At 40.4% G+C, this 27,239-nt stretch overlaps 2 protein-coding genes across 2 annotated transcripts in view; one reads left to right on the top strand and one right to left on the bottom strand.

The window, feature by feature from the left end:
- The window catches only part of PREPL (prolyl endopeptidase-like), a 37,978-nt gene extending 21,239 nt beyond the window's left edge, over positions 1-16,739 (bottom strand). The window contains exons 1-7 of the mRNA XM_015422005.1: positions 16,666-16,739; positions 14,292-14,654; positions 10,471-10,599; positions 6,683-6,752; positions 5,113-5,316; positions 3,991-4,111; positions 1,708-1,924 (exon numbers count right to left, since the gene is read on the bottom strand). Coding sequence (XP_015277491.1) covers positions 1,708-1,924; positions 3,991-4,111; positions 5,113-5,316; positions 6,683-6,752; positions 10,471-10,599; positions 14,292-14,501 — 951 coding nt within the window. The 5' untranslated portion in view covers positions 14,502-14,654; positions 16,666-16,739. The remainder of the gene's footprint in view (positions 1-1,707; positions 1,925-3,990; positions 4,112-5,112; positions 5,317-6,682; positions 6,753-10,470; positions 10,600-14,291; positions 14,655-16,665) is intronic.
- An 830-nt stretch (positions 16,740-17,569) lies between these two features.
- Positions 17,570-27,239, top strand: part of LOC107119521 (calmodulin-lysine N-methyltransferase-like) — a 77,369-nt gene continuing 67,699 nt past the window's right edge. The window contains exon 1 of the mRNA XM_015422010.1: positions 17,570-17,753. Within this exon, the coding sequence (XP_015277496.1) occupies positions 17,610-17,753 (144 nt within the window). The 5' untranslated portion in view covers positions 17,570-17,609. The remainder of the gene's footprint in view (positions 17,754-27,239) is intronic.

The following is a 27,239-nucleotide window of genomic DNA, read 5'->3' as shown; positions in this document are numbered from 1 at the left end:
AGGAAAGACAATAAAATGATGAAATGGAGTCCACAAGGGCTAAGGAATGGAAATGGGCAGAATCACCCTTCTAGAACAACATATATTGTAAAAATGAATGTAATGACAACAACTGTGAAGGATCTACACACTGAGGACTAAAATTCTGCAGTTTTTAATGCAATAGAAATGGGGTAGGAAATAGCACCATGGACTCCTTCAAGCTGGAACTACAGCCTTTTAAAATGATAACACAAATCTGATTTTTTCAATAGCACTATATCTAACACAGTACTATGAGATATCCATTTAACACAATATCCATGAATGGAATTGTGCAGTCTTATTACAGGACAGGTAACCAGTTGTTGATTTAAAAAAAGAAGAAAAGATGATGTATACTCCAGCACTGAGAGGCAGAACACACAGCTTTAACAAAAAAGTGACCACAAAAAATGAAGCAGAAGATTTATGAAATGGTGCATTTAAACTACAAATTGTATTTTAATGGACATTCAAGTATATATCTGGTATGTATGCTGATTACCCGTGATGCAGTGTACATGGGAATAGACATCCAGATGAGGATGCATACATTATGAATATTTCACTGTAATACAGTATGGATGCAGCATATATGCATTCCAATATGCATGTAGATGCACACCCAATTTCCCCCATAGTCCTTTAAGCTCTGGGTTCCATTGTTCCTCAGAAATTAAAGGATCCTATGGTATAGTAGAGCTCACTCTCCTCAGATCTTGGAAGCTAAGCAGGGTCAGTACTTGGATGTGGGACCACCAAGGAAATCCCTGCAGATGAAGGCAATGACAAATCACCTCTGCTTCTCACTTGCCTTGAAAGCTCCTTACTAGGGTTGCCATCAGTTGGTTGCAACTTGACACCACATGCATATGTACATATAGGACAAGAAGGGCAGAGTTTGGAGAAGGAACATCCTGAGTTCACACTCTCCAAGGCTAATGCTTCTCCCCTTCTTTAAACTGGGAAGTGCTTTTACCACTTGTAATTTAAAAAGGCTCTTTTAATGAGGGAGAATTTGGCTTGCTGATTGTCATCTGACCACAAGGCGTTAAGTCCCAGACCGAATCCCAACTTCAGCTTAATTCCCAGCTCCAGCTGGTGAGTGCTTGCACCCACATGTTGCTTTTTGCTGACAATATATGCATGTTCCTCAGTAGAAAACCTCAAACAAAAACTGCTTTTGCTGAACCCAGGACTTCCCTGTATACCCAGGAGGTGCAGGGTCTTCCCATTTAGGGGTAGAGCAATGGCAACTTAGGAATATGGCAAACTGGCACCTGTATATTGCAGCAGCATAGCATACATTTCAGTAGCAAGCAAACTTCCCTACATTTCCCACATGGTCATAGGTAATCAGAGACCGCAGAGATGACTGTGGAAGTTCCCAAGGACCCACTGCTCATATGGATCCAGACAGCAGCGACGTAAGTGGAGTTCTGATCAACTCTTTTCCTTCCTATTCTGGCATTCCACCTGGTGTGCTATGGACATAATTCCAATTTTTGAACATGGAAAAGTGCATATATCAGAGACCATCACCTGGCCACAGAAAGCCCTGTTGGAAATGCTCTGATTTTTCAGACAACTTAATTGTTACAAAAATATTGACTCTGCTATTTAAATGTGCCACAGCTAAGAACGTAAGCCAACCTGAACAGTTACTAGCATGTCAATATCCCATACCTTATAGCCCACTGGGTCCCCATACGTAGTAAGAATGTACAAATAATTGTTTCTGTGCTCGGCATGGTAAATAATCCCTTTTGTTCGTTGTTGCACAAGAACAGGAGGTTTAAAAGGGTGGTGACAATCAACTAGCCATACTTCAGAGGTAGTCTTGCTATTACTATTTATAGTCAGAAAGCGCTTGTCTTTTGTGCAGTAGAGATCCACAAAATATCTGTAATCAAACAAGAAACAATGTAATGGTTAGGGAATATAGCACAAGTTCACCCGTGGGACATCCAGAATATCTGTAGAACAGAAGATGGCATAAAGGGTAAATGCAGAAAGTTATGTATCCAATTTGTGAATGTGCATAGACTTAGGAACATAATACATTCTAACAGATGGGATATAAAACCCAATGGTAGTTTTATATATGAATCCCACTAAGAGATATGAAGGAGGAGAACCACAGCCACATCTAAAGACATGGAAGGTGTAATGTGAGATTGTAATATAAGTGCCTATCTCCAAGCACATATCACTGTACAGGAAGGAATGACCAAGGGAGCTTTCAGAGGGCTGCTGAGAACCCATGATGCAGCTTCCATAGGTAACTTGTCTCTAATATGCTTAGCAACAGGGGAAAAAAAGAACTCAGTTGTCCAAAGATTTTAAAAAAGCATATCATAAAGCCCTGTTCACATTTATCCAGAGCACTGTTAAGCCAAAGCATGAATCTGCTCATATAACACACTGCCAAAGTATAAAAGCCACACAGAAGAATCCTCCCGATTACTTTCCCCTGTAAGGAAAAAAAGTTCAAGTAGAAACTATGCTGCTATTATAGCCCGTATGTTCACACTGATTTTTGATATTCAGGAATGACTGGTTCCTTCTAGGGGGAAATGATCTTTTCTTTCAATACCACTTTAAATTATCTGTCATGTTCCTACTCTAAAAATGCAATTATTTTTGTGCTGAATAGATAATTCAGAAAAAAATATTCCACATCTATTTTCCTGCACTATATAATGCAGTTATTTTCTATGTAATACTATTGGACTACAAAGCTAACTCCTCATTTAATATTGGTGTGAATCAATGTTCATAAAACCAGTAAAGCTGCTCTAAAACTATATATCTACATGGAATACATTGACGTTTAGGCTCTGTCAGCCCAATAATGGGGTTACCTGCCTAATTCTATTAAGAGACAGCTGAAATATCTTTTTGTATGCTGTGAATTTTTTCTGTAAAAAAGAAGAGATTGGATTCATACCCCACCCTTCACTACCCAAGGGAGTCTCAGAGCGGCTTACAAACTCCTTTCCCTTCCCCTCCCCACAACAGACACCCTGTGAGGTAGGTGGGGCTCAGAGAGCTCTTACAGAAACTGCTCTTTTTCAAGAACAGCTGTGCCAGAACTATGGCTTGCCAAGGTCATCCAGCAGGTGCAAGTGGAGGAGTGGGGAATCAAACCCGGTTCTCAGATTGGAGTCCGTGTACTTAACCACTACATAAAACTGGCAACTTGGCAACTTAAACAACTTCACTATGGCTGACACTATGTGATCTCTAGACAGTATGTGTAAGCTGGTTTCTCAAAGAATTGTCATTTATTCATTTCAGAATAGTAGTCTGCAATGCAGCCACATTAAAGGTTTGGTGGAAATGTATGGCATCCCATAAACATCACATGGCCAGTTTAATATATTTTACATTGCTTCAGTGGTTAGATCAAATCTCTAGGTTATTCAGGATTTTTCTTTTTTAAAAAATCAGTTGCACCTCTAGGAGTTTTGCAGGTATGAAGCTGCCTTATACTGATTATCAAGAGACACTAGCACTGCACAGTTTGTACTAATTACCACCTGAGGATGAATGGCAGCTTTCTGCTTGCAAAGCCACTGTTCTACCACATCTACACATAAAGAACATATGGCTTGCTTGGATTTGATGTTCTCTTGAGTAGTTCTCTCTGCAGTCCCACAGCTGGATGCTTCTGCATACAAGAGCCCCCCCCTCCCCCCCCCCGTGTGACCTGCTATCTCTGGACACGCCCTGAAAGGTCCAGTGAGCATTTTCCTGCTCATACCTCCTTTGACTGATCAGAAAGCAGCTGCATGGACAAGGTTCTCTGAGCCCTCACTGAGCCAGGGAGCTCTCGGTGAGTTGTCTTCCTTTGTTGCTATAAAGCTGTTTCTTTCTTTAAAATGGGTATTAACCTGTAATTGTGAGTTTTAAATGCTGAATGCAGAGCCACATACTGAGAACTCTAAGGTTAACGTATCTGCTTACCTTGCATCTTGTTCAATATAAACCAGCTCAGAATGTTTTTTACTAAAATCATACAAATATACTTCATGACACTGAAGGTTCTTCTGGACTGTATAAAACAGAATATCATGGGTAGCCCATTCTGGGGGGGAGGGGGGAAAGGAAAGTCAAATAAATATTTGGTTATTACTTTTGGGATATGCAAAACAAATGAATTTAATTAAGGTAACTCAAGTAAAGAAACCAAATAAAGCTTTTCATATGTTTACGGTAGACTGACTGCACATGGTCCTTGGGATCCCAGCCATCAACTAGAAACCTGAAGTTAACGTGGAAAGCAACAGAAACCACTGCAGAGGCCTAGAATCTTCACAGATGATCTTTTCCTGCTTCCTGGCACAATGTGGACACTAGTCATTGCTGCACTGGTGCTAGAATCGTTAAAGAAAGAACCTTCCAAGGCCTTTCTGTTAGGTAATAATTGCACTTCTGTGAGCATTCAAACTATAATACTTTAATGCCGAGAAACCGAAAAAAAATTCTCTGCAGTTAGCATTTTCATTGGAGTTGTGAGTTATGTGTAGAACACAGGTGTGGACACTTACTGGATAGTAAGCATTATCAATCATACATGCCATCTTGTGAAAGATATATTTTTTAGTTTGGTAGTGGATAAGGGCAAGCCTGCTGTATTGGTTAATGAGTGTGAAAACAAGACTGGCAAACAGCAAAGCTCCTGCCCTGCAGTAATTTCTGATCATTTTGTAGACAGGTGGTTTTTTTCCTAAGGCGAGTTGTCCTTTTCTCAACTGGTACATGCCCCTTTTAAAATCTAGGGCACAGCAAACCTGACGCCTCCCTCTCTTGTCTAGGAAAAGGATATCATACAGTTGGCACTGGATCAGCATCAGCCCTAATATAGTCCAGAACAAAGACTGGATTCCTCTATCACATGGAAAGACTCAAAGGAAGAGTGGTGCTACAATACAAACCATGGGAGAGAGTTGTGTTTTCAGTGTCATGAATTTACACACAGGGATTTGTTTCCAAAGGGCACTGACTAGTTAATCGGGATGGTTTGATGGCACAACAATCAAGGTTTGTTATTCTATAAAACAAAAGTGGTTTATGTTAATTGCTTACCAAAGCTAAATACATTTGGGATAATATGCTCCATTACTGGCAACGTATTCAGTTTCACAATGAGAGAAACAGACTCTTCAGAATTTACACTTTTAATACCAGCTGCGATATATCTATGATCTGGGGAAATTCGGATGCGCTGGATAAAAAAACCATGAAAGGGTAGATCTTCCATACGAAGTAATACTTCTATATTTCCTTCATCTAAAATACAAGAGAAAAAGACAATGCTACCATAACAGAAGTAACACAAAGAACCATCAACTGCTTTTGCATATACTATCTTGTCATATATAAATGAACTGTTTTGAAATGAGTTACCACTGCATTGAACCCAAAGGTACAAGCTCGTTGTGACTTAGGAGTGTCAGGTATCCTGCTTCAGTGGGAGACTCTCTGCCCCCTGCTGGCCATTCCTGCTCAGCTGGGCAACAGAAGAAAAATATGGGGGATGGGGGCTGATCAGTGTTGCTGCTGACATGATAACATCACTTCTCGTGTGACCAGAAGTGATGTCATCATCTCACTAGCAACATCACTACATCACTAGCAAGGGTCCCACTCTACTGGAAAGTTTCTTACCAGTTGCCAGCCTCATGTTGGCAACTTTTGTTTTGACTCATTTAGTCCCATAGCTTTAGGTAGGACTTAGACAGCAATCCTAAACAGCTATATTCAGGACTATTTAATGGGGCTTACTACCAGAAAACATTCTTAGGATTGCACTATTAGTTATGAGTAACTTTAGTCAAAAATGTCATCCTAACCAGTGTTACTGTCATATAACTCAATCTGCTCTGTCTGAATGTCTGAAATTTCACAAAAGGTTAAAAATGCAACCTGTGTGCTAATCTGGGAGCTGTCAGTTCAATGCCATCTCAGCCATGAATTCTCAAATTAAAAACCACCATCTCTCAGCTGCAGTCTCCCATCTGCAATACAAGGCTAATACTACCAGCTTTTGTAAGGGTTACTATGCAAATATGAAGCACTTTGAACATTCTAAAGCACTATATACAGTCAAGGTATTATTACTTTTTCCTGAGGATGATCTTCCGTAGCTGAAATGAACAGTGACATCTTCAGCAGAATTAGTCAACTGAAGTCAACACATTTAGAATGCTGTATCTTTGCATAGAATGGCATTGTAAATAGGTTATGCTTGTGAACTGGGAACATACTGCTGAAGATCCTTCTGAAAATGAAGATGATTTGGGAATGAAATCATGTGGAAAGACATAAAGACTGGATAAAGAACAATAAAACACTTATGTACTATGGAGTGCAATCCTAAAAACACTTCCTTGTGAGAAAGGCCCAACAAACAGACCTGAGCAGGATTGCTCTCAGAGCCCAAATCAAGATCTGAATCCACCCCCCCCCATGCTAGGAAGTCTTTGTTGCACCAAAATCAGAACAGAATGCTAAAAATATTCCCCTTATTAATTCAAAATTAGGGTTCAACAATGACAGTTATGTACTGGTCCCTGTCAAAATGAATCATGAATACGTAAAACTAACTATCTGGGGGAGTTTTGGGATTCCTGCCTTCTATGCTGTGATTTCCTACCTGCTTCTTCCAGCCTTGAACGACATATACAATCATCTTCTTCAAAGTAAACATACTCTCCAAACCTAATCTGTTTAAAATTAAAACACATATGAATTTAGTATAAAATATGCAGAATTAGGTCATTTCCTAAGAACATAAGAGAAGCCAATGTTGGATCAGGCCAATGGCCCATCCAGTCCAACACTCTGTCACACAGTGACCAAAAATATCAGGTGCCATCAGGAGGGCCAGCAGTGGGGCCAGGACACTAGAAGCCCTCCCACTGTTGCCCCCCCAAGCACCAAGAATACAGAGCGTCACTTGCCCCAGACAGAGAGTTCCTATCTATACCTTGTGGCTAATAGCCACTGATGGACCTCTGTTCCATATGTTTATCCAATTCCCTCTTGAAGCCATCCATGCCTGTAGCTGCCACCACCTCCTGTGGCAGTGAATTCCATGTATTAATCACTCTTTGGGTGAAGAAGTGCTTCCTTTTATCTGTTCTAAGCCGACTGCTCAGCAATTTCATTGAGTGCCCACAAGTTCTTGTATTGTGGGAAAGGGAGAAAAGCACTTCTTTTTCTACCTGCTCTATCCCATACATAATCTTGTAAACCTTGATCATGTCACCCCTCAGTCATCGTTTCTCCAAGCTAAAGAGCCCCAAGTGCTTTAGCCTTTCTTCATAGAGAAAGTGTTTCAACCCTTTTATCATTCTAGTTGCCCTTTTCGGCACTTTTTCCAATGCTATAATATCCTTTCTGAGGTGTGGTGACCAGAACTGTACACAGTATTCCTGTTCAACAAACTGTGCTGTTCTATGATTTATGTAATGTGTGCAAAATCAGAAAATTTAAAACAGCACTGGATAAAAGCATGCTAGTGGAGGCTATTAATATAATAATGGTAAACACTACAAGGTTCTAAAGCCTGAATTGCAGATGGAAAAAAATCTATTGGTTACAGTTATTTTGACAAACATGCTTTATGGTTATAATCCTAGGCACAGTTACTTAGAACGCTAAAGTGATATACATTTCTGGAGGAATGGAAGCATTTTAAATAATGAATTGTTGAATGACTACAAGAGGTGTCTCTCAGTTCTCTTGTACCTCAGTGGGAGATTCTTTCTTTAGATTTTTTGTGGGCACCTACATTTGTCTGCACTTTCATTTTCACCCAAAATCAGTATTCTTTACAAACCTACAGATACTCCTGCGTTATACGTCATGGTTAGAAATTATTCTGCATTTCAGGATTGTAAAAATAGCCACCATTCTATTCTGCAATTGGTGGCTTACATATTTATCCCACAGTATTCTTCATCTAGGTACAAACATTCATAGTTGTCTATTTTGTTGTTTGGAGAAGGATACAATGCCACAGATAGCAAATAAAAATATGTTTCTACTAGGAAAAAGGCCCATTGTGGAAATAAATACAATGGCCTCTAGAAAGAGGCTTTGGGCGGGTGCCCCGGCTTTGGACACTCTCCAGAGGAACTGATCTCAGCAGGGTATAATGACACTGAGTCCACCATTTTCTCCAGAGGAACTGATCTCTGCTACCTAAAGAACAGTTGTAATTTTGAGTGATCTCCAGCCCTCACCTGAAGATTGGCAACGATGGTTCCCCAGAAGGGAATGGTTGGTTTGGAGGGTGGAGTCTATGGCTTTGTACCTGTCCGAGTTCCCACGCCTCCTGAAACCTCACCCTCTCCAGGCTCCATCCCTCATATCTCCAGAAATTTCCCACCTGGAGTTGGTAACCCTATCTCTTTCCCAGCCAATCATCAACCTACCTTTATTTCCCCCTCACTCTTCAGCTTTCCACCCCCCACACACCTGCAGCCTCTCCCGTGCTCTGAAGCCCTGACTGCTATGTCACATTGGCTGTCATACGGGGGCCACCTCAGCAGCATATAAGGATACAGAGCCCACCATTTTCTCCAGGGGAACTGATCTCTGCCATCTGGAAAGCAGTTGTAATTCTGAGTGATCTCCAGCCCTCACCTGGAGATTGGACACATTTTACCTCAGAACAGCAAACTGTTTAGAATGTTAGAGGCAAAACCCAATCAAGTTGCATATGCAAACGACCTCTGTGTTCTGAGGCAAAGGCCAGTGAGGCTACATATGCAAATAACCTCTGTGTTCTGACTGGCTATTGGGGGGGGGGGGGGAACAGCAAACTGTTTAGAATGTTGGAGGTGAGACTCAAGCAATGCAGCCAGTGGATAGGGACAGATTCTGAGTGACACACCAGGGCGCCAACCAATTCTGGAGCGTGTGGAATGTTCTAAAAAAGTGCTACCACCATTCGGCTTTTATATATAAGGGAGATTGCTGCTCTGTGCTTTTGGTTCAGTTCATTCTGAACTTGCTGTTTGCCTCAAATATGAATATGTAAGGTCTAGGATAAAATCATGACACACCATAAACCATTAAAAAAAAGAGGATCAAAAAAAGGAGGAAATTGGATATAAACATACAATCATGCACCTTAAAAAGAAGATAGAAATATGAGTCACCAAACTGTGGAAAAATGCTGACAGAATGTTTGAGAATAATGTTTGAACTAAGAAGTGAAGGTGGAATGACTAGAATGTAAAAGAACAAATGTAATAGCAGATTGCTCATGGGAGGAATGCCCTGGGTGGGCAGCTAAGATGCTCTTAGGTGTCCTCTTAGTGAGTGGGGAATGCCCACGTTTGACAAAACCATGGCTAACTCTCTTTCCGGTGAACTAACCTGAACAATCAGTTTATATGGAAGGTTGCATCACAACAGTCAATAAAGGGAAAGAGGAGCAGACATTCACACCACATGCATATAACAATATGTAACAAAGAAGCCTTGCGGCACCTGAAAGACTACCAAATTTATTGTAGCATGCATGAAAGAAGAAACTGACCCACATTTAATACAGAAAATGACAGCATCCAGAAACTCATAGAAGAATATTGCAATCTACCAGGACACTCTGAAAGTTACCATTTTTTACAAACTTCAATGGAAGACCTCAAACGAAAAACTGTCAAATTAAAATTTATCACTGGTTTAATTGTAATAACCAGGACTTAACAGATTTGACTCCTTTTTTAGACTTTATAGACATTGAATTGCTTCATATTACCAAGTAATCTCCACTATCAATTACAGCTGTTGTGCTTATCTTGTATTAGTTTGAACTTGCATGGAGATGTGACAGACTATACCTTTCGCAGTTCATGGATTTTTTAGCTCACTATTCACAGCTCTGCCCCACCATCCCACTGTATATATATTTCTACTGACTGACATTTCGCTTCATGCATTTGATGAAGTAGGATCTAGCTCATGCTTCAACAAATTTAGTAGTCTTTAAGGTGCAACATGACTCCCTCTGGTTTTTGCTACAACAGTGAAACACAGCTATGCTACTGGAATTAGCACATCATAGTACCTCTGTATAAACCTTCTGGAGCAAATCTCATTAAAACCAACAATAATATTAGGAATATGTATATTTAGAGATCTTCAAAATGTGTCAATGCAGAATACCACAAAGAATTAAAGGGCTGCCTGATGCATACTGTAAAATAAATGACCTTTAACAGGAGCTCATGGCATTTTTAGCATTGGGTAGTTGCCTAATATTATCTATTATTTCTCAGCCCATGTAACAAGAAAACAAATTTCACCCCATCACTACTTAAGTATTCTTCAAATCATTTGCAGGATTAATCTAATTATAATAAGATAGTAGCTTGTAAAGGGCCTCTGCATTTTTAATTACTTTCTGCCATTTATTTTCTTACTTACCATTGAACTGTCCAGATTAGATGAATACTTCTCATAATGAGTTTCCAGTCTTTGCTTCAATCTCTCGGTCTTTCCTGTGTAATTTGATTGAAACGCACTCCAGTGTTCCTGCTCTGACTTTAGCAGATCCTAGTATACACAAGTCAAAAGAAGCAAGTGCTAGAGGGACTGTACTTCTTGCCTTGCTACGCAAAACTATACTAATAAAATTTGGCCCTTCAGCACTAGATTGGATTTGGGGTTCTCAATAAGAGCCTCAGAAACAGCCATTTAACAAGATAGCATTTATCCTGCTTTATTACTAGGATTATGAAATCAAATTTGGCCTTTCAGCAATCTGACGGGGAGGATATTGCATACTAAATCTTAGAAAGGCCAAGTCAAAAAACAAGGATCTTCACTTTCTTCCTCACAGGCATCAAGCTCTTAGTGCCCCTCACTTAATTGTATGAGGAAAAGGAATTCTCATCAGTATTTCTGATCAAAGCGTAGTTTGCAGTCTTCTCTACCTTTGTTCAGAAGATCAAGGAATTCCTGCAATGATTCAGAGGCAAGGATTCTTCGAAAAGTAGAGCTTCCTACCAGCAATATAACATGTAAGGGGAGAAACGCTATCAAGACCCTCAATGCGGATCCAGACATCATTATTCTACCAGCTGACAAAGGCAATGCCACAGTGATTATGAAAACGGAAGAATACCAAAATAAGACTAGAGAACTTCTGGACCCCACCATATACAAAAAACTAAAACGAGATCTAACCTGCAAAATCATCAGGCAAATGAGCTCGCTGATCAGGAATCCTCACTTCATCCTGACATAAGCAAAAAACTATACAAGATAGAAGCACAGCCACCACAACTATATGGACTCCCTAAAATTCACAAAGACTCAGTCCCACTCCGACCCATCATGAGTGCCATTGGTTCCCCTACATATGAATTAGCTAAATATCTGGCCAATCTCCTACAGAATTACATCGGGAAAAACCACAGCATACATCAACGATTCAACACATTTCATTAACAAAATCCGTCCTCTGAAACTCAACCCACAGGACATACTCATCAGTTTTGATGTGGCATCTATTTTTACCAAGGTTCTGGTAAAAGACACACTCACACTTGTTAATCAGCCTTATTCCACCATTATTTGACAACCAGTTACTCTCAATGGGATAACGAATTCTATGATCAATGGGGTTGCCATGGGAAGCCCTCTCAGCAAACTTCTACATGGAACGTTTTGAAAAAACAGCTTTAGAATCTGCACCCCAGAAACCTACAGTCTAGTTCCGGTATGTAGATGATACCTTTATCATATGGAGCCATGGAGAGGTAGAATTGATGGAGTTTTCAGACCACCTCAACAACATCCACCCGAACATACAATTCACCATGGAAAAAGAAATCAAGGGTAAATTCCCATTTCTAGATATCATGGTCATCCACAAAGCTAACCTTCAATTAGGTCACAAGGTCTACAGAAAACCAACTCATGTGGATCGTTATTTAAACAAAAACTCCAATCATCACCCTCAGCAAAAAAGAAGCATAATCAAAACATTAGTAGACTGTGTGAGACGGATAAGTGAACTGCATTTTCTCAATGATGAACTAAATCATCTAAACCACACACTTCAAGCAAATGGCTACTCCAAGAAGAGCCATTAAACCAAAGGTAAAACAAACAACTGAGGAAAAACAGTCTACCACAGGAAAAGTGTTTTTGCCATATATCAAAGGTGGGAAAACTTATGACAAAACACAACCTACAAACAGTATTCAGACCCACCAGAAAAATTCAACAGATGCTACGATTGGCAAAAGACAGAAAAGACCCCCTCACTTCTGCAGTTGTGGACAGGTTGACATCGGGACCACACAGCGTAGCATCCAGACAAGAATAAAAGAACATGAAAGACACTGCAGACTTGGCCAACCTGAAAAATCAGCAGTGGCTGAACATAGCCTAACTCAAACAGGACACAGTATCTTATTCAAAGACACTGAAATGCTGGACAACAAAGCCAATTACCATGTCAGATTACACAGGGAAGCCACTGAAATTCATAAACATAAACACAATTTCAACAGGAAAGAAGAGAGTTTAAAAATAAATAGGGCATGGTTTCCTGTCCCGAAAAACACAAATGCTCCACATCTTACAACAGCACTACAGATAAGATTAGAATTTCAACAGCCAATCCATATACAAAAGAACCTCTTCAGGAAAGCTCCTCCATTAGCATGTCACAGCCTGGGAAACTCTTACAATTTAATAATTCAGCCCTACCCCACCTTCCTGAGTAGATATAAAATTACCTGCCTACCATTTTTCTTCTCATATTTACACAGAGAGTACTCCATCTTTCTGTGTTATACCACTGAGGATGCCAGTCACAGCTGCTGGTGAAACGTCAGGTACTACAATGCCAAGACCACGGCCATACAGCCTGGAAAATCTACAACTAATAGATTCAGAGTTTGTTGTCAAGGAAATAAATTAACAAACATAGGGAGCAGAAGGATGTAGAATAACTGTGTGCTGGGGAAAACTTGGAAAGCAGTAACTCCCAAGCAAATGCAATGCTTGTTAGGACTGTCACAGCACTGTGTGTGGCACAAAAGCATTAGTGAATGATGATCATGAGACCAAGCTGGCATTGTGCCTGCAGGCCTATAAGTGCATGATGCCATCCGTTTTCTATTTGCCAGCAAGTGCACATATTCTGTTACAATATTGTTAGATCACTGGTAGATCTTACGGGCAAATGTGAAGGGTGATGCAAGCTTTCCATTATCTTCCGAGGTCTCCCACCAAACTGCACACACAACATTAAAAAGTGAAGTCTCCTGCCTGATTAATGTGTGTGAGGGGAAAAGATTGCATCTGATCTATTTAATGCCCACTTAGGAGAACCCCATCTTCACTGTCCCATAAGGCCCCATGATTTCCCTGAGAGCATCTAATTCGGTAGCAGTGGTGAAACTAAGGTGGAGGGAGTCTCCTGTAAGTGGTGCTGTTTGTTAAAGAATGAAATGTAAAAATAATAATCTGTAATGAATCACATGATGAATAACCTTGATGATGGATACTTCTGCAGGATACTTCTTGAACAGATCAATATCCTCATCACTCTTTGTCCCCTCCTTCCTTTAATTGTCACTCAGCATTCGAACGGCACCAATCAACACGCCATTTGGAAGAGATTTTTTCCAGTTTCCAGTATTGTAATTCTCCCCAAACCCACATTTTGCAATTCAAATCATTACAGAATATAAAGAACTTTAGAAGGAAATAAGCCCAGCTTGCATCTTTTATTTAGACTGTACTATTTAGATTTTATACTTACAGAATCAGGAGACCTTTTAGTGGAGAACTATAGCTATCTCAGTTAAACAACTGACCTAAGCAGAGTTGATTTTTTTTAATGGATGTGACGTTCAAAGGGTGTAAACTCTTACTTAGGTTTGAACTGCAAGAGTCTCACTGCCTATGAAAGGCTATCAAGTTTATTGTGGCACAAACTTTATCCTGGTTATTAGATTTCTAGTGGTCAAGTTTCAAAACAATAGATTGAACAGTAAAATGGAGGATGGGTAACAAGAAATTTGTGCATCTCTTGAGTTCCTTGGAAGAAGAGCAAGTTAATAGACAAATAAGATTATACAATTGAGCCAGAAATTATTATATGCTAACCATGAACCATTAAGCAGAATGGAATTTTTTAAACCTTATTCAGCCACTAACCTTGTAGTGGTTCATGGTTTACCTGAAAGAAGGTGGTGCTTTTTATTATGTGAAATCAAACTTTGTACCTTGTAAGAAAAGAGCCTCCATGGCTGAATGCCTCCTTGGAAACTTGGAAGAATGCAGGCATTTCTAACGTTTTTTGTGAGGAAAAATATTTGTGGTTTCATTCGACTATAAAGTCTTATAGTTAAAGTGGGTGAAAATCTGGAACAATTTACACAGGGTCCAACAGCGTCCTTCAGGATCTGAAGAAAATATTTTGTGCCTAAATGCATGATGCTAAAAATCTTTAATATGTCAATTCCTCATTCTTCTTTAAAGCCAAATCAGGTGCGATTAAACCAGGCACTGTTGCATAATATGAACTAATGTTACAACGCATCCCCAAAGATGAACAATCTTCAATGTCCCAGGATTCAGAGTAAAAGCTAGAAAAGAAAAAAGAAACTGTAATTTAAATGGCAAAGAAACTAAAAGCAATCTGAAGACTGAGTCTCCTTATTCCCTTCTAAAACAGAATTTATATAAAAAATGGAAACAGTTTTTCTAAGAATGCATAATGCCAATATCACCCTACTAAAAAGATACCCCACAATCGATAATGGATCTTAGTTATTCCACAAAATAAGCATCTGAGAACTCTATGATATCTGCTGGCCAGATCTCCTTCCATCCCCTTCCTCATTAAATCTGTCGGTACAATATAAAACGGCAGTGAAAATTACACAGACCCATTCAAGGTTGAAAGACCCACAGGACTTCATGTAAGGGGCCCTTGTTTGCATCAAGTTCATTTATTTGGAAATGTTCTAAAGTCATGAACATCTGACATAGAAGGCAAACCTAACATCAGTGTATATTCAACTGAGGGGAAAAAAATTAAACACTCACATTTTCTAGCATACACCTTCACAAGTTGTGACCTGCCATGTCAATCACAGCCCACCAGCCACTTATGGTTTCCACTAGGAACCCAGAAAAAAACCTCAGATTCAGTGGCTGTTACCCTGAAACAGGATGCTGTCAGCCATCTGGCAGGCTACAACATATGGTTAGTGCACTAAATTTGGCTTTATCATAATTTGTGCAGATTTTACTTACAAAAACCTCAGTCTTCCATGTGCACTTCAGCAAAGAATGTTATATTTATCCCTCTTAAGTGTTGGACTAGGATCTGGGAGGTTGAGGTTCAAATCCCCAGTCTACCAAGGAAGCTTGTTTGGTGACCTTGGGCCAGTCACACACTCTCCCCCCGATCTACCTCATAGGGTTGTTATGTGAGGATAAAATGAAGGAGAGGAGAGCAGAACAAGGTAAACCAAATTGGGCCCTCGCTGGGGAGAAATGCTGGGTATAAATGAAAGAAACAGGTTAGTGTGCATTTTCTTTTGATGTAATAGCTACTCAGTGAAAATGGTAGGATGCACAAAACTGGATACATGACTGACAATGCTATTATTTCAGCCTTTTGATTGGGCAGAAATGCATTTGGATCTAGATTATGGAAATGGAGTTACTGCTTCCTTTTCTATTAAATAAACAGTAGGCAGGAATTTGTAAGGAACACAAAAATAATAATTTGATTGAAAAGAACTTCAGTGTTCCTAATCTGACTTTAGCAGATGCTAGTATAAACAGGCCAAAAGAAGCAAGTACTTGAGGGACTGTACTTGTTGCTGTGCTCTGCCAAGGCATCAGGTTCTAAGCGTATGTGGAAATGTACTTTGCACATAAAAAGGAAGTGGCACTTCTGCTGGTGTGTGGTCTTTTCTGTTCTTGTTGTACACGAGATCTGGGAATTCCAGGGCTGATTTGTAAGTAGAATGTTAGAGCATCAATCTCAATGCCACACAGAGCAGATATATATCACCAACAGGTAGGAGAGGGAACATTTTATCATTTCTTATAGGATGTAAATCAACAGACGCAAGAAGCAGCGGGCTATGGAATAATTGTATGCTGGGGGGAAACAAAGCCTTCTTTCCAACGCATTGAAAGTAGCAAACTTCAAACAAATGCATTGCTTGATATACTGTCACAACCTGTGAACTGTTGCTCGTGCTGCATTGTGTGTGACATAGAATCAACAGTGAGTGATGATCTTTAGGCCAAGCTAGTGTTGTGTATATTGCCATCAGTTCTGATAATAACCCCAGGCATGCTTACTGAAAAGTAAGTTTCACATGGTTACATAGAACCTGCTTCCTAGTGCTCAATATTACAACTCTCGCTATAGCTGTTTTATACATCTCTGCAACGTAAAAGTAAAATTAAATCTACTCGCTCTCCCCCTACATTTCCTATCAATACCAGAATTTGGCCAGAGACCCAGATTTTTGGCAGCACCCACGCTTCAAATTCTGTTAACAACGGAAACAATAGCCAGTCTTAATCTCTACATTTTATTAATAAAATCGTTGGAACATAAAATTAAAATACCTTTTTGTTTCTCAGCATGCTGGAATTTCACTTTCCACGAATCACTAGGAATACCGCCGTTTTGAAGCAGTTGATCACCGACGACCAGCAGCGTGACGCGCTAATAACGATGACATCATAGAAATGCGTCTGACTCCTTGAGCTGCCCACACGAGATATGTGAGATACCTTTGCCCATAACAAAGATGGCAGTCAAACGTCGTCTTCCTCAGTCATCACCTTGCCCTTATTCACCATGGCGACCGCCACCCCTAACTATTTGAATCTTTTGTCCGCCCAAACGTAAGATGGCGACAAGTTTGAGTTGTTCTGTCCCCATTTTGGATTTGGGAATTCAAATATACAAACTGAGGCGACATAATTATCCAGTAAATTAAATCAACTATATAGTGTGCACGAACTGAACTGCCGAGGTTTGTATGGTTTCGCTCCGCGTTCTCTTTACAGAGAGAACTCAACGGGTGAACTTTCCCCCCTCTATCACAGAGACGAAGTGCTTGGGACAGAAAACTTTTATCTCTTCAAATTCTGCAGGTCGGACCGCACAGGAGTTCTGTCAGAAAAATAAGATGGCAACCCTGAAAGTTTCTTACTGCATCGAAAAGAAAAAGACATGACACAGTGCACTACTCGCTCCGTCGCGTTCTGGCCCGCACGTGGCTGCAACTGTTCCGTGCAGTTTTTCGCCCATCTCAAAGATGGCTCCAAACGGTTCTCTGTCTCTGCCTGCTAAGTGGGCGGTTCGATGAGCTACTGTTCCTCAGAAGGACTGAGCCTGAGGCGAAAGCTTTTCAGCTCGGAGGGTGCCCCACGTGCCCCTGGGGAACTGCATGTAGTGAGCCTGGGTGACTTTCCCGCTCCTCCGTCCTTTCTCAGTTGTTTTTTTTTTTTTTTAGGGGGGGGGGATGTTTTCTGTAGCCTAAACCTGGGGGAAAATTGAGAACATGACTGAGGCAGCCTCGAGCATTCCTCCTCCTCCTCCTGAAGCTGACAGGTGTCAGACAGGGAGAGAAGACGGAGACGCTGAGAAAGCGTGGAAAACAAGCAAGCAGGCGGTCGCTAAAGCCCGCTGGAAGCTGCTCCGACAGGTATAACAATAACCATAACGTTTTGTTTCCCTCCAATATGTTTTCCCTCAAGGAACTTCCTTAGCGTTATGCATAAATTCTCTAGCACCATCTTGGTGGGTCAAAACGCTTTGCTGTAACGGTTTAATTCACCTCTGCAATATCTTTGGAAGGTAAGTAATGAATGTCTGTATGGGTAGATACCTGCAAGTCATTGACAAGAGAAGTTGATAGAGCATGAGTTGTCCAAAGGTCCCCCCTCAGGAGTTTAGGGTTGAAGGAGTTGAACTCAAGTGCAATGCGGCTTCATAGCTAAAATAAAAGTTCTTGGATGCTGTGGATCATAGTTTTGTGTAGCTTGTTTTTTGTGGGCTACCACCTTCTCTTGTATCTGAAAAAGTGTGCCTGCACATGGATGCTCATACCTTGAATAAAACCTTGTTGGTCTTAAAGGTACCACTGGACCATTGCTCCCTCTAAGCTGTGGAGTCTTGTGAGCAAAAATTCTACTTCATGAGCTACTGGCATTAAAGTTGTGAGCAAGCAATTTGGCTACTGCATAAATTAGTTTGCTTTGGAGCCATCCTTCCTGAGTTAAGACAAAAATGTGTGAGCTGGAGGCTGAAAAACTGTGAGCTAGCTTACACTAATTCAACTTAGAGGGAACACTGCACTGGACTCAAACTTTGTTTCAGCTTTCACCTTCTCTTGTGTTAGGGTGGTTTTGCAAGTGGGTGCTGGAAAGGCTTCTGAGTAGAAAAAGAAGCCTTCACCTACCTTGCTGTTGCTGCACTTAATGAGTGAGGCAAAGAGAAAAGAAGTGCAGGTGCTCTGTGTCACAGAAATGTACATCGGTCAGAACACAGATATTTCCATATGACTCTGGTGTTGTATTCACAGCATACAGTTGCTTGTGTTGCTGTCACAGTGTGTGGGAGCTACTCACTGTGTGGATAATAAAACGGTCTTGTCGATTCTCAAAGACCAAAAACACTTTATTTTAACATTTCCCCCTTTTTTGCCATCAAGTCACAAGCTGACTTATGTTGACCCTGTAGGGCTTTCAGGGCAAGAGACGCTAAGAGGCGGTTTGCAATTGCCTGTCTCTGTTTAGCGACCCTGGTGGTTTCACATCCCTGCTTAACTTCTGAGAATTGATGAGATTCTGGGCTATCCAAGTCAGGACAATTTCAACATTTTTCCTTATCTCCTGCATAGGAAGATTGCCTACATCTGAGGAAGTGGCTCTAGTCTACAAACTTGATGCAGGAATAACATTTGGTAGTGTTTATGGTGCTTCAAGACACCTGTTTATTTTTGTTGCAATAAATGGCTCAGATGTAGGAAGATTGCCTACATCTGAGGAAGTGGCTCTAGTCTACAAACTTGATGCAGGAATAACATTTGGTAGTGTTTATGGTGCTTCAAGACACCTGTTTATTTTTGTTGCAATAAATGGCTATTCCCATGGAATTATCATCTTGAAGATAATGTCTGCCATTATCTTTGCCAAAGCTGCAAATCTCATGAAAGTGAGCCATGAATTGTTAGTTGTCCAGAGTTTAAGAATACTAGAACTAACATGTTACAAATAGCCAACCATTTTAGAATAGATGTTAGTGTTCGGCAGTGGTATGAAAAGAAACATACATAAACTGAACAATGAGGAAATTTTTTGGTTGTTACAAAAAGAACTTTAGGATATTGGATTTCTTCCGGATTCTGGAAAAATTCTTTTAGGGCTGTCATCAACAGAATAGTGTTCATTTTTACCAGATATGTTTGAATTGGATTTTTAATTTTTTATAACTACAAGGGTTGATTCACAGAGTGAAGCCTGGGGGAGGACCTCAGGAGTTGTTAATGCCATCGTCTACCTTCCAGAGCAGCCATTTTTTCAAAGCCCCACATGGAGGTTGGCAAACGTACTATTAAGTAACAACTTAAAGGTATTAAGCCATCACAGAGCTAACATTATAGATAGAATTTTCATATTCTTTGTGTCAACTCAAACACAGTATTTTTCAGGGGACCCGTCCAGCTGCCAGTTCTCAGGTGCTGAGGAAACAAGTGCTACAGACATGTGTAAACCAGCCCTTCTTTGGGTCTATATTGGCTGGAACAGAGATCCAGTTTTAATAAGGCTTCCTGAGTGCTGGTGCAAGGGGGTGGATAAATTGTCCCCTTGTATTATGGTAGAGCTGGAAAATGCAAGTATGAGCTGTCTTAGTGCTAGTATGATCGGGCTACCAGCATTCAGCTTCAGCTGAACTATTGCAAGGTGAAGCCTGACTTCGTTTGAAGCATGGTATCAAAATAATATTTATTGCTTTTTCTGTTAGTTCTCCACAGCTCTCTGTTAACTTGTACAGACACATTAAGAACTGTAACTTCTCAAGTGAATATTTCTGCATAATAAAGTGTACCCAGGCAAAGTTTTTTTGGCAAATGGGTAAGATTGGCAGTGGCGCTTCCATGTACATTTTCTCTCATGTACTTTTTCTTGTTGAACAGCCTGCCTGAGGAGGTTAGGCACCCCCCACTTCTATCATTTTGCAGAATGTGCAGAACATAAATGTTCAAGAGGGCATTTTTATTAAGGAATTAGAACTGTAGTATAATGGAAGAGCTAAGAGGACACTTTTGTCAGGGAGCAGGATTGTAGTCTGTTTCATTGCTTGTACATAACCTAGTTTTGACAGCATTGTCTTCTGCCTTTGTAATCCACTTTCTGCATTATAATATGAGATGCCTTAGACAGTTTTTGTTTGCATTGTTTTCTAATCCTGTAATCCTAGTTCTGTCATTGTTTATTGTATGTTTTTATGTTGTCTGAATTTTTAATAATATTTTGTAATATGCCTTGAGTTTCAGTGAGAATGTAAATGAAGTGAATAAAATCAACTAAGTTAAATCAACTACAGTGCTGTGATGTCGAAATCTTTAAACTAATTTCTGATGCAGGGTGATTTTGTCCCAAATTTCTACCTAGTTGTTTGCAACTAGATTTTAATGACAGTATCCCATGTGCAGACTTAACTGTTGGGAGGAAGATATACAGATGCCTGTAGTTAGCTCAAAGTGAACAATTTAGTGCCTCTGAAATTTTGTTCTAATATTAGGATGTAATCTGATTTACACTTTGTAACTGTGATGTGTAAAAAAAGTGGTGGGATTTGATGCAAAGAATGAGGCTGTTTGTACATCATGCTAAGCAGTGGTAGTGTTCTGGTACAGCACAAAAAAGCTCTACATTTTGTACAGATGCTGTGAGTTGGGATGGTAGTAGTGTGGTTTCCAAGGTTTAATAGAAGTCCAGATGCTGATGGAGAGGGAGCATGGAGCAGAGAGGAGGTGGAACTGACACAAGCCTATCAAAGTCGTCACAGTGTCTGGTTTGTAGGGGTGCATTACTAATCCCACAAAATCTGAGAAAACTAGAAACATGTATACCTAATACAACATTAGGTTGCGTAAGAAGGCAGATGGAGATGCAGAGAGTTTCTAGCTGGATTTAGCTGAAACTGGGGTGCAGCCTTTGTAGGGAGGATGGCTGCCCCAATTGCTCTGTAGTTGTTTGCTGAAGGAACATATGTTTGATTCAACTATGTTCTACTAATTTTCAGACACTATAAGCCCTTTTCATCCATTATAATTGTTGTGGGCCAGCCATGCATTAGGGGAGATCTCAGTATGTATGATGTGTGATCTCTCAGTGTGGTTGCCATTTTGTGTGAATAGTGAAATATGTGTGTGTTCCTCCTGCAGGACACATTAATCAAAACTCTGATTTATTAGGGTACTCATTCACATGCACCAAAGTAGGAAAGGATATGCTTTCCTCTGTTCACATGTAATGGGGACAGCACATTTTGAGAGGATTGCACGTAGTACGATCCCTCCTAGTACACAGATAACCTGCAAAACTTGTAACTCCTGAAAACGGCTTAAGTCTTCATTGCGCAGAGAAGTAGAGAGCACATGATAAGACTTCCATTTAATACTTACTACAGAACCAATTTCTCTTAGAAAAAGGGAGGGGAAGGATCCCTCCCTGCTTTTTGGTGATGCTATTTAAGCAGAATGAGAATGAGTAAGTGCTGTGTTTTTTGTAACGCAAAGACTGTTTACAAATTTAGCATTTTTTAAGGTAAATTAAGAAGTTCTTATCAAAGCATGGGGAGAAATGAGAGCATGCAAGGAGAAGAGGGAACACATAGCTCTGATGTATGGCTTGTGGTTTGGCTGATGCATGTGAACTGGGCTGTCTGAGGTCCAAGGCAGAAGGAATTTAGCAAAGGGTTTTTGGGTTTTTTTTGGTAGATTATTCCATTTGTCTGGGTTCATCTTTGTGTTTGGTTTCATAGCATGCTCATCCTCAGAGTGAAAATTTCCAGTAACTTCAGATGAATTGCTGCAGATGAGTTAAAGAACTGAACTTTAAAAAAATAATTAGAAATCAAACTAGAAGTAATTTTAAATGAACATTGTTAAATATAGGTAGGTAGCCGTGTTGGTCTGAAGCAGCAGAACAAAGTCTGAGTCCAGTGGCACCTTCAAGACCAACAAAGTTTACTCTTCCTACAGCATAGAATCGGGTGCTCCCTGCTGGCTAAAGTGGGATATTCGACGGGAACGGCTCTAAATGTGGCAATTCTTTTAAAGGGACAGTGTTTATAATAAGAGGCAGCGAATCTTGGATTACGGACGAAATTGAGACCGTGTATAGCTTGTATTGGATGGTGGCAAGCAGATTAAAAAGCGATTGGATTACTCTTGTACCATAAAATCTGCATGCAAAGTGAACGGCTGGTCTCTCTAACCAGAGTGTGGATGAAGCAACAAGCGAGTGAAAGCCGTGTAAAAGGAAAGCGGTACTAACTGGACAGAGCCTGTTTCATTAAAGCTGTTAAGAAAGAAAAATCAACAGAAAAGGAAGAGGACAAATTGAGACGACTGTATGGACTGAGTGAATCTAGGTCCCACAACGTCGAGTTTGTGGGGAGGGAGGGAAAGTGTAATGGGAGATGTCAATGTCTTTTAAGGTCTCTATACTTCTTAATTACTTTGGAGCTATTCTCTGTCTAGATAGATAAGCTGGATTTTAACTTGAAGCGATGAACAAGGAAACTCCTCATGTTGGAAGTTAATTGATAAGAGTTACAACTTTGTATCTATAAGCATATGTAACCTTCTACACTTGGGCTTTTAGTGCCTTCTTCTCTGTGTGTAGTCTGTAGTCTTCCCCGTCCCTTTTTTTGTTATAGTTATGTAGTTATTTTAAAAATGCAAATAATAAAAAAAATCCTCTTCAGGGGGCAAAAAAAAAGACCAAAAAAGTTTTATTCAAAATGTAAGCTTTCATGTGCAAAGCACACTTCTTCACACAAATGAAATTTTATTATTTATTTATTTATTTATTTGATTTTTACCCCGCCCTCCCCACTGAGGCAGGCTCAGGGCAGCTTACACAAGAAACAATAGGTAGGTATTGAATAAAATCTCAAGGGTTACTTGCTGGAAAAAAGAGGGTGGGGGCAGCTGTTGGGGGGCACTCAGAGCCAAGATGCATATGCAGAGCTGAAATTGGATCAGGTGCCCAGTAAATTCAATGGATAGCAGTGGTCTTCCGGTTTTGCCGACTTGCTGGTGGGTGCGCTCCATTGAGCTCCGATGAGAGCAGTCCAAAATTGTGGCGAACGGGAGGGGTCCCGGACAATTCCGCCCCCGAGCCCTCGAAGGGGGCTCATAGCCTGGGGCACGAGGGGTGCCTCTTCCGAGGCAATGACTGAGGTATTGAGGCTCCTCTTTGCCCCGATAGGTCCTATCGCCGCGAGACCAGTAATGGATACAAAGATGCATGCCAGAGCAAGCGAGCAAGCGATCTAGTGCTCAGAGGCTTTCCCTATTTTTTTCCTACCTTTTGAAGCAATGTGTGGAATGAAGCGTGAGTGTGCATCTCTGAACTAGCCAAACGCCTAAGCAGATAACCGCCCCAAAGCCCCAAGTTAATGTAGTGGAGGGGGGAGGAGTTAATCCCACCTTGGGGACAAAAGTTACCGAGAGAGTGAATACGACAGGCAGAGTGATGGCTTTGATTGGAAAGCGTTAACCCAGCCGAATAGTGTGCGGAATAGTAAGAAGCGTATAATTTAACAGAGACTTGAAAGAACTTTTTCTCTCTGTGTAAACAATGTCGCATCGGGCTGATAAAATGGCGGCTAGGACGAGACCTTCTACAGGAACTGCCAGCTCAGCAATTCCAGCCTCTAGACTGGAAGGAACCACTGACTTCCCTAATATGTTAGCTGCAGCATTGCGCCCTCTGCTGGACCAGATGACGAATCTCAATGATGACGTTGATGCTCTCCAAAGGCAATTGAAAGAAACCAGCACAAGAACAGAAGAAACAGTCAAAACGTTGAAAGAAGTTGATGCTAAGATGGATGCGATAAATGAAAGACCGGAGGTCATGGAAAAAGAGAGGACCTCTGATAAAGAACAGCTGTTACAACTATAGATGGAAAAGTCTTCATATGTCCTGAGATTTCAGGGTATCCCAGAGCAAAAGGGGGAGAACTTGAAAGAGATTTTAAGCGAAGCTTTGGCTCCAGTGGCAGATCTCAAATCGTAATTTCTACAAATTGATATAGATATGGTGTACTGAAGCTATTCAGAATTTATTAAGACAAATAAACTGCCTGGTGAAGTTCTCCAAGAGATCAACAAAAGATATAATTCTGAAAACGACTAATGGGATAACCCTAAAAATCAAAGGCGAAGAAGCGAGAGTTCTAAAAAACAGCGAAAGGAAAAGGAAAAGCAGAGGACAGCAACACAATAGAAGAAAACAGCGAACATAGATCGGAAAGCAGTGACAGTTCCTCAGGCAGTCCTTCAGAAGAAGACTCTGAATCTGATAAAGGTGGGGCAGCACCTAAACTTCTTAGGCTGACTTATGATAAAAAATCACTGGGAAAACATATGTCAAATAGCTTAATTCTGAAAGCCTGATTTTTAAAAAAATTAACACAGATTACTAAGATGCACCTATTTTGGTTAATTATGATTGTACTGGTTTGATTTTGAAAAAAAATAATGGTTAACCTTCATTCCTTAAATTTTAAATATGGGCAAAATTTCAAGACAATCTATGTATAACTTTAGTGATATGATCCTTGCCTAGCTTTGTATTTTATGTTAGATTTTCCCATTCCCTTATCCTTTGTAGTTTGTAGTGATAAAAGAAATAAAAAAGCTATATAAAAAATTCAATGGATAGTAGCAAATTAGCATGTAAATGCAAGAGTTAACAAAAAGATGTGAGAATAAAGCTAGAGTCCAGCAGTACCCCCAGGACAAACCAGTTCTACCCTGTGTACATGGGTACTTTACTCAAGCTTTATTTTAGATGGCAATTGCAAGCATGAGAATGGTAGTGTCTTTTTTCTCCTACCCATCCAATATTATGGGAACTGACACCCTTACTGCTGAATGTAGCTTGTTGTGCATTTTCTACAGTGAACTATTTAAGAATCTAGGCTATAGCATTGTGGATCCTTTCTTTCTTTCTTTCTTTCTTTCTTTCTTTCTTTCTTTCTTTCTTTCTTTCTTTCTTTCTTTCTTTCTTTCTTTCTTTCTCTTTTATGTGTCCTTAGTGACCACTTTCATTTGCTTTTCTGGATCATGTGCTTGTTACATTGGTCCCTGGGGCACATTAATTTAGAATGGCTGTATAAGGTAAGTTAGTGATCCTTGAAGTTCACTTAGAGGGCATCATGTAAACAGAGATTACTGTCTTTCATCCTTTTCAAAACATCAGTGTAGCCAGTCCTGAATAGAGTTGTCACCTTTTGCTTTTTGCCCTTGTTTCTGAAAAGCTGAAAAGTATGATTAGGCCTTATAAACTAGGCTTGTAAATGTTTCCAGGAGAATTTTTTTAAAAAATGGAGTGCTACTGGATTTTTGTACAGTTAACTGTTATAATCTGTGATTCACTGTTTCTGTTTAGATTATTTGGAATTGGTTTGATCCTAGAGCCCCTTTAGATGGGCTGGGCAATTCAGTTCACTTGAGATGGCTGCTGCTAAACTGGAGTTTGGCACTAGTTAGGATCCTGTGCTCTTTTAGTATGATATGGAAAAGCAAAATATAGCAGAAGAACCATTCTCCCAGTACCCTTTGTACCCTGTTGTCATCTGTCAATCAAAAAACACGCTAGGTAATGCCTTGCAAGGAAGACACCTAATTGAAGCACAACAGGAAAGGCACACCAATTGGATATCCTGCTGGCTATTATTATTTCATTTTCATCCAGGAAGAGGTCATGGAAGACTAGAAAGATTTATCATGAATTTCTTTCCTCTCTCTCCAAGGAGCTCAGGATGGCATTCACCCCCATCCCCCCATTCTCAAAGAACTCTGAATCACATTAGGCAGAGAGAGGACATGGAACTAGAAACTAGGCCTCCCAATCTAGTGAGCAGCACCCTAACCATACAGCCATAGGGATATGTAAGAGAGAAGCGCATGATTAGGCCTTGGTAGTTTTCATGACCCTTTCCCTACCTATCATTTTGGGCTCTGTATTGAGAGGTAGAGGAACTAGAGATCAAATAGCGAACATTTGCTGGATTATGGAGAAAGCAAGAGAGTACCAGAAAAAGATCTACTTTTGCTTCATTGACTACATTAAAGCCTTTGATTGTGTGGATCACAACAAACTATGGCAAGTCCTTAAAGAGATGGGAGTACCAGACCACCTCACATGTCTCTTGAGAAACCTGTATAAGGGTCAAGAAGTGACAGTTAGAACAGGATATGGAACAACTGATTGGTTTAGCATAGGAAAAGGAGTATGACAAGGATGTATATTGTCCCTATGCTTATTTAATTTATATGCAGAGTACATTGTGTGAAATGCCGGCCTGGATGATTTAGAAGCCGGAATTAAGATTGCTGGGGGAAAAATCAACAACCTCAGATATGCAGACGATACCACTCTAATGGCAGAAAGTGAAGAGGAACTAAAGAGCCTCTTGCTGAGGATAAAAGAGGAGAGTGCAAAGATTGGCTTGAAACTCAACATAAAAAAACCTAAGATCATGGCATCTGGCCCCATCACTCCTTGGCAAATAAAAGGGGAAGTCATGGAAGCAGTGACAGACTTCACGTTCCTGGGATCCCAGATCACCGCAGACTGTGACAGCAGCCCTGAAATTAAAAGATGCCTGCTCCTTGGGAGGAAAGCAGTGGCAAACCTTGACAGCATAATAAAAAGTAGAGACATCACCCTGCCAACAAAAGTCTGTATGGTCAAAATAGTGGTATTCCCAGTAGTACTGTATGGCTGCGAGAGTTGGATTATAAGGAAGGCCGAGTGCCAAAGAATAGAGAGCCAGTTTGGCGTACTGGTTACGTGTGCAGACTCTAATCTGGGAGAACCGGGTTTGATTCCCCACTCCTCCACTTGCACCTGCTGATGTGACCTTGGGTCTATCACAAGCT

Source organism: Gekko japonicus, unplaced genomic scaffold (genome assembly GCF_001447785.1).
Source record: "Gekko japonicus isolate JY-2015 unplaced genomic scaffold, Gekko_japonicus_V1.1 scaffold128, whole genome shotgun sequence".
Lineage (NCBI taxonomy): Eukaryota > Metazoa > Chordata > Lepidosauria > Squamata > Gekkonidae > Gekko > Gekko japonicus.
Note: the sequence above shows the minus strand (reverse complement) of the source record. Positions and strands in the feature narration are given on the sequence as shown.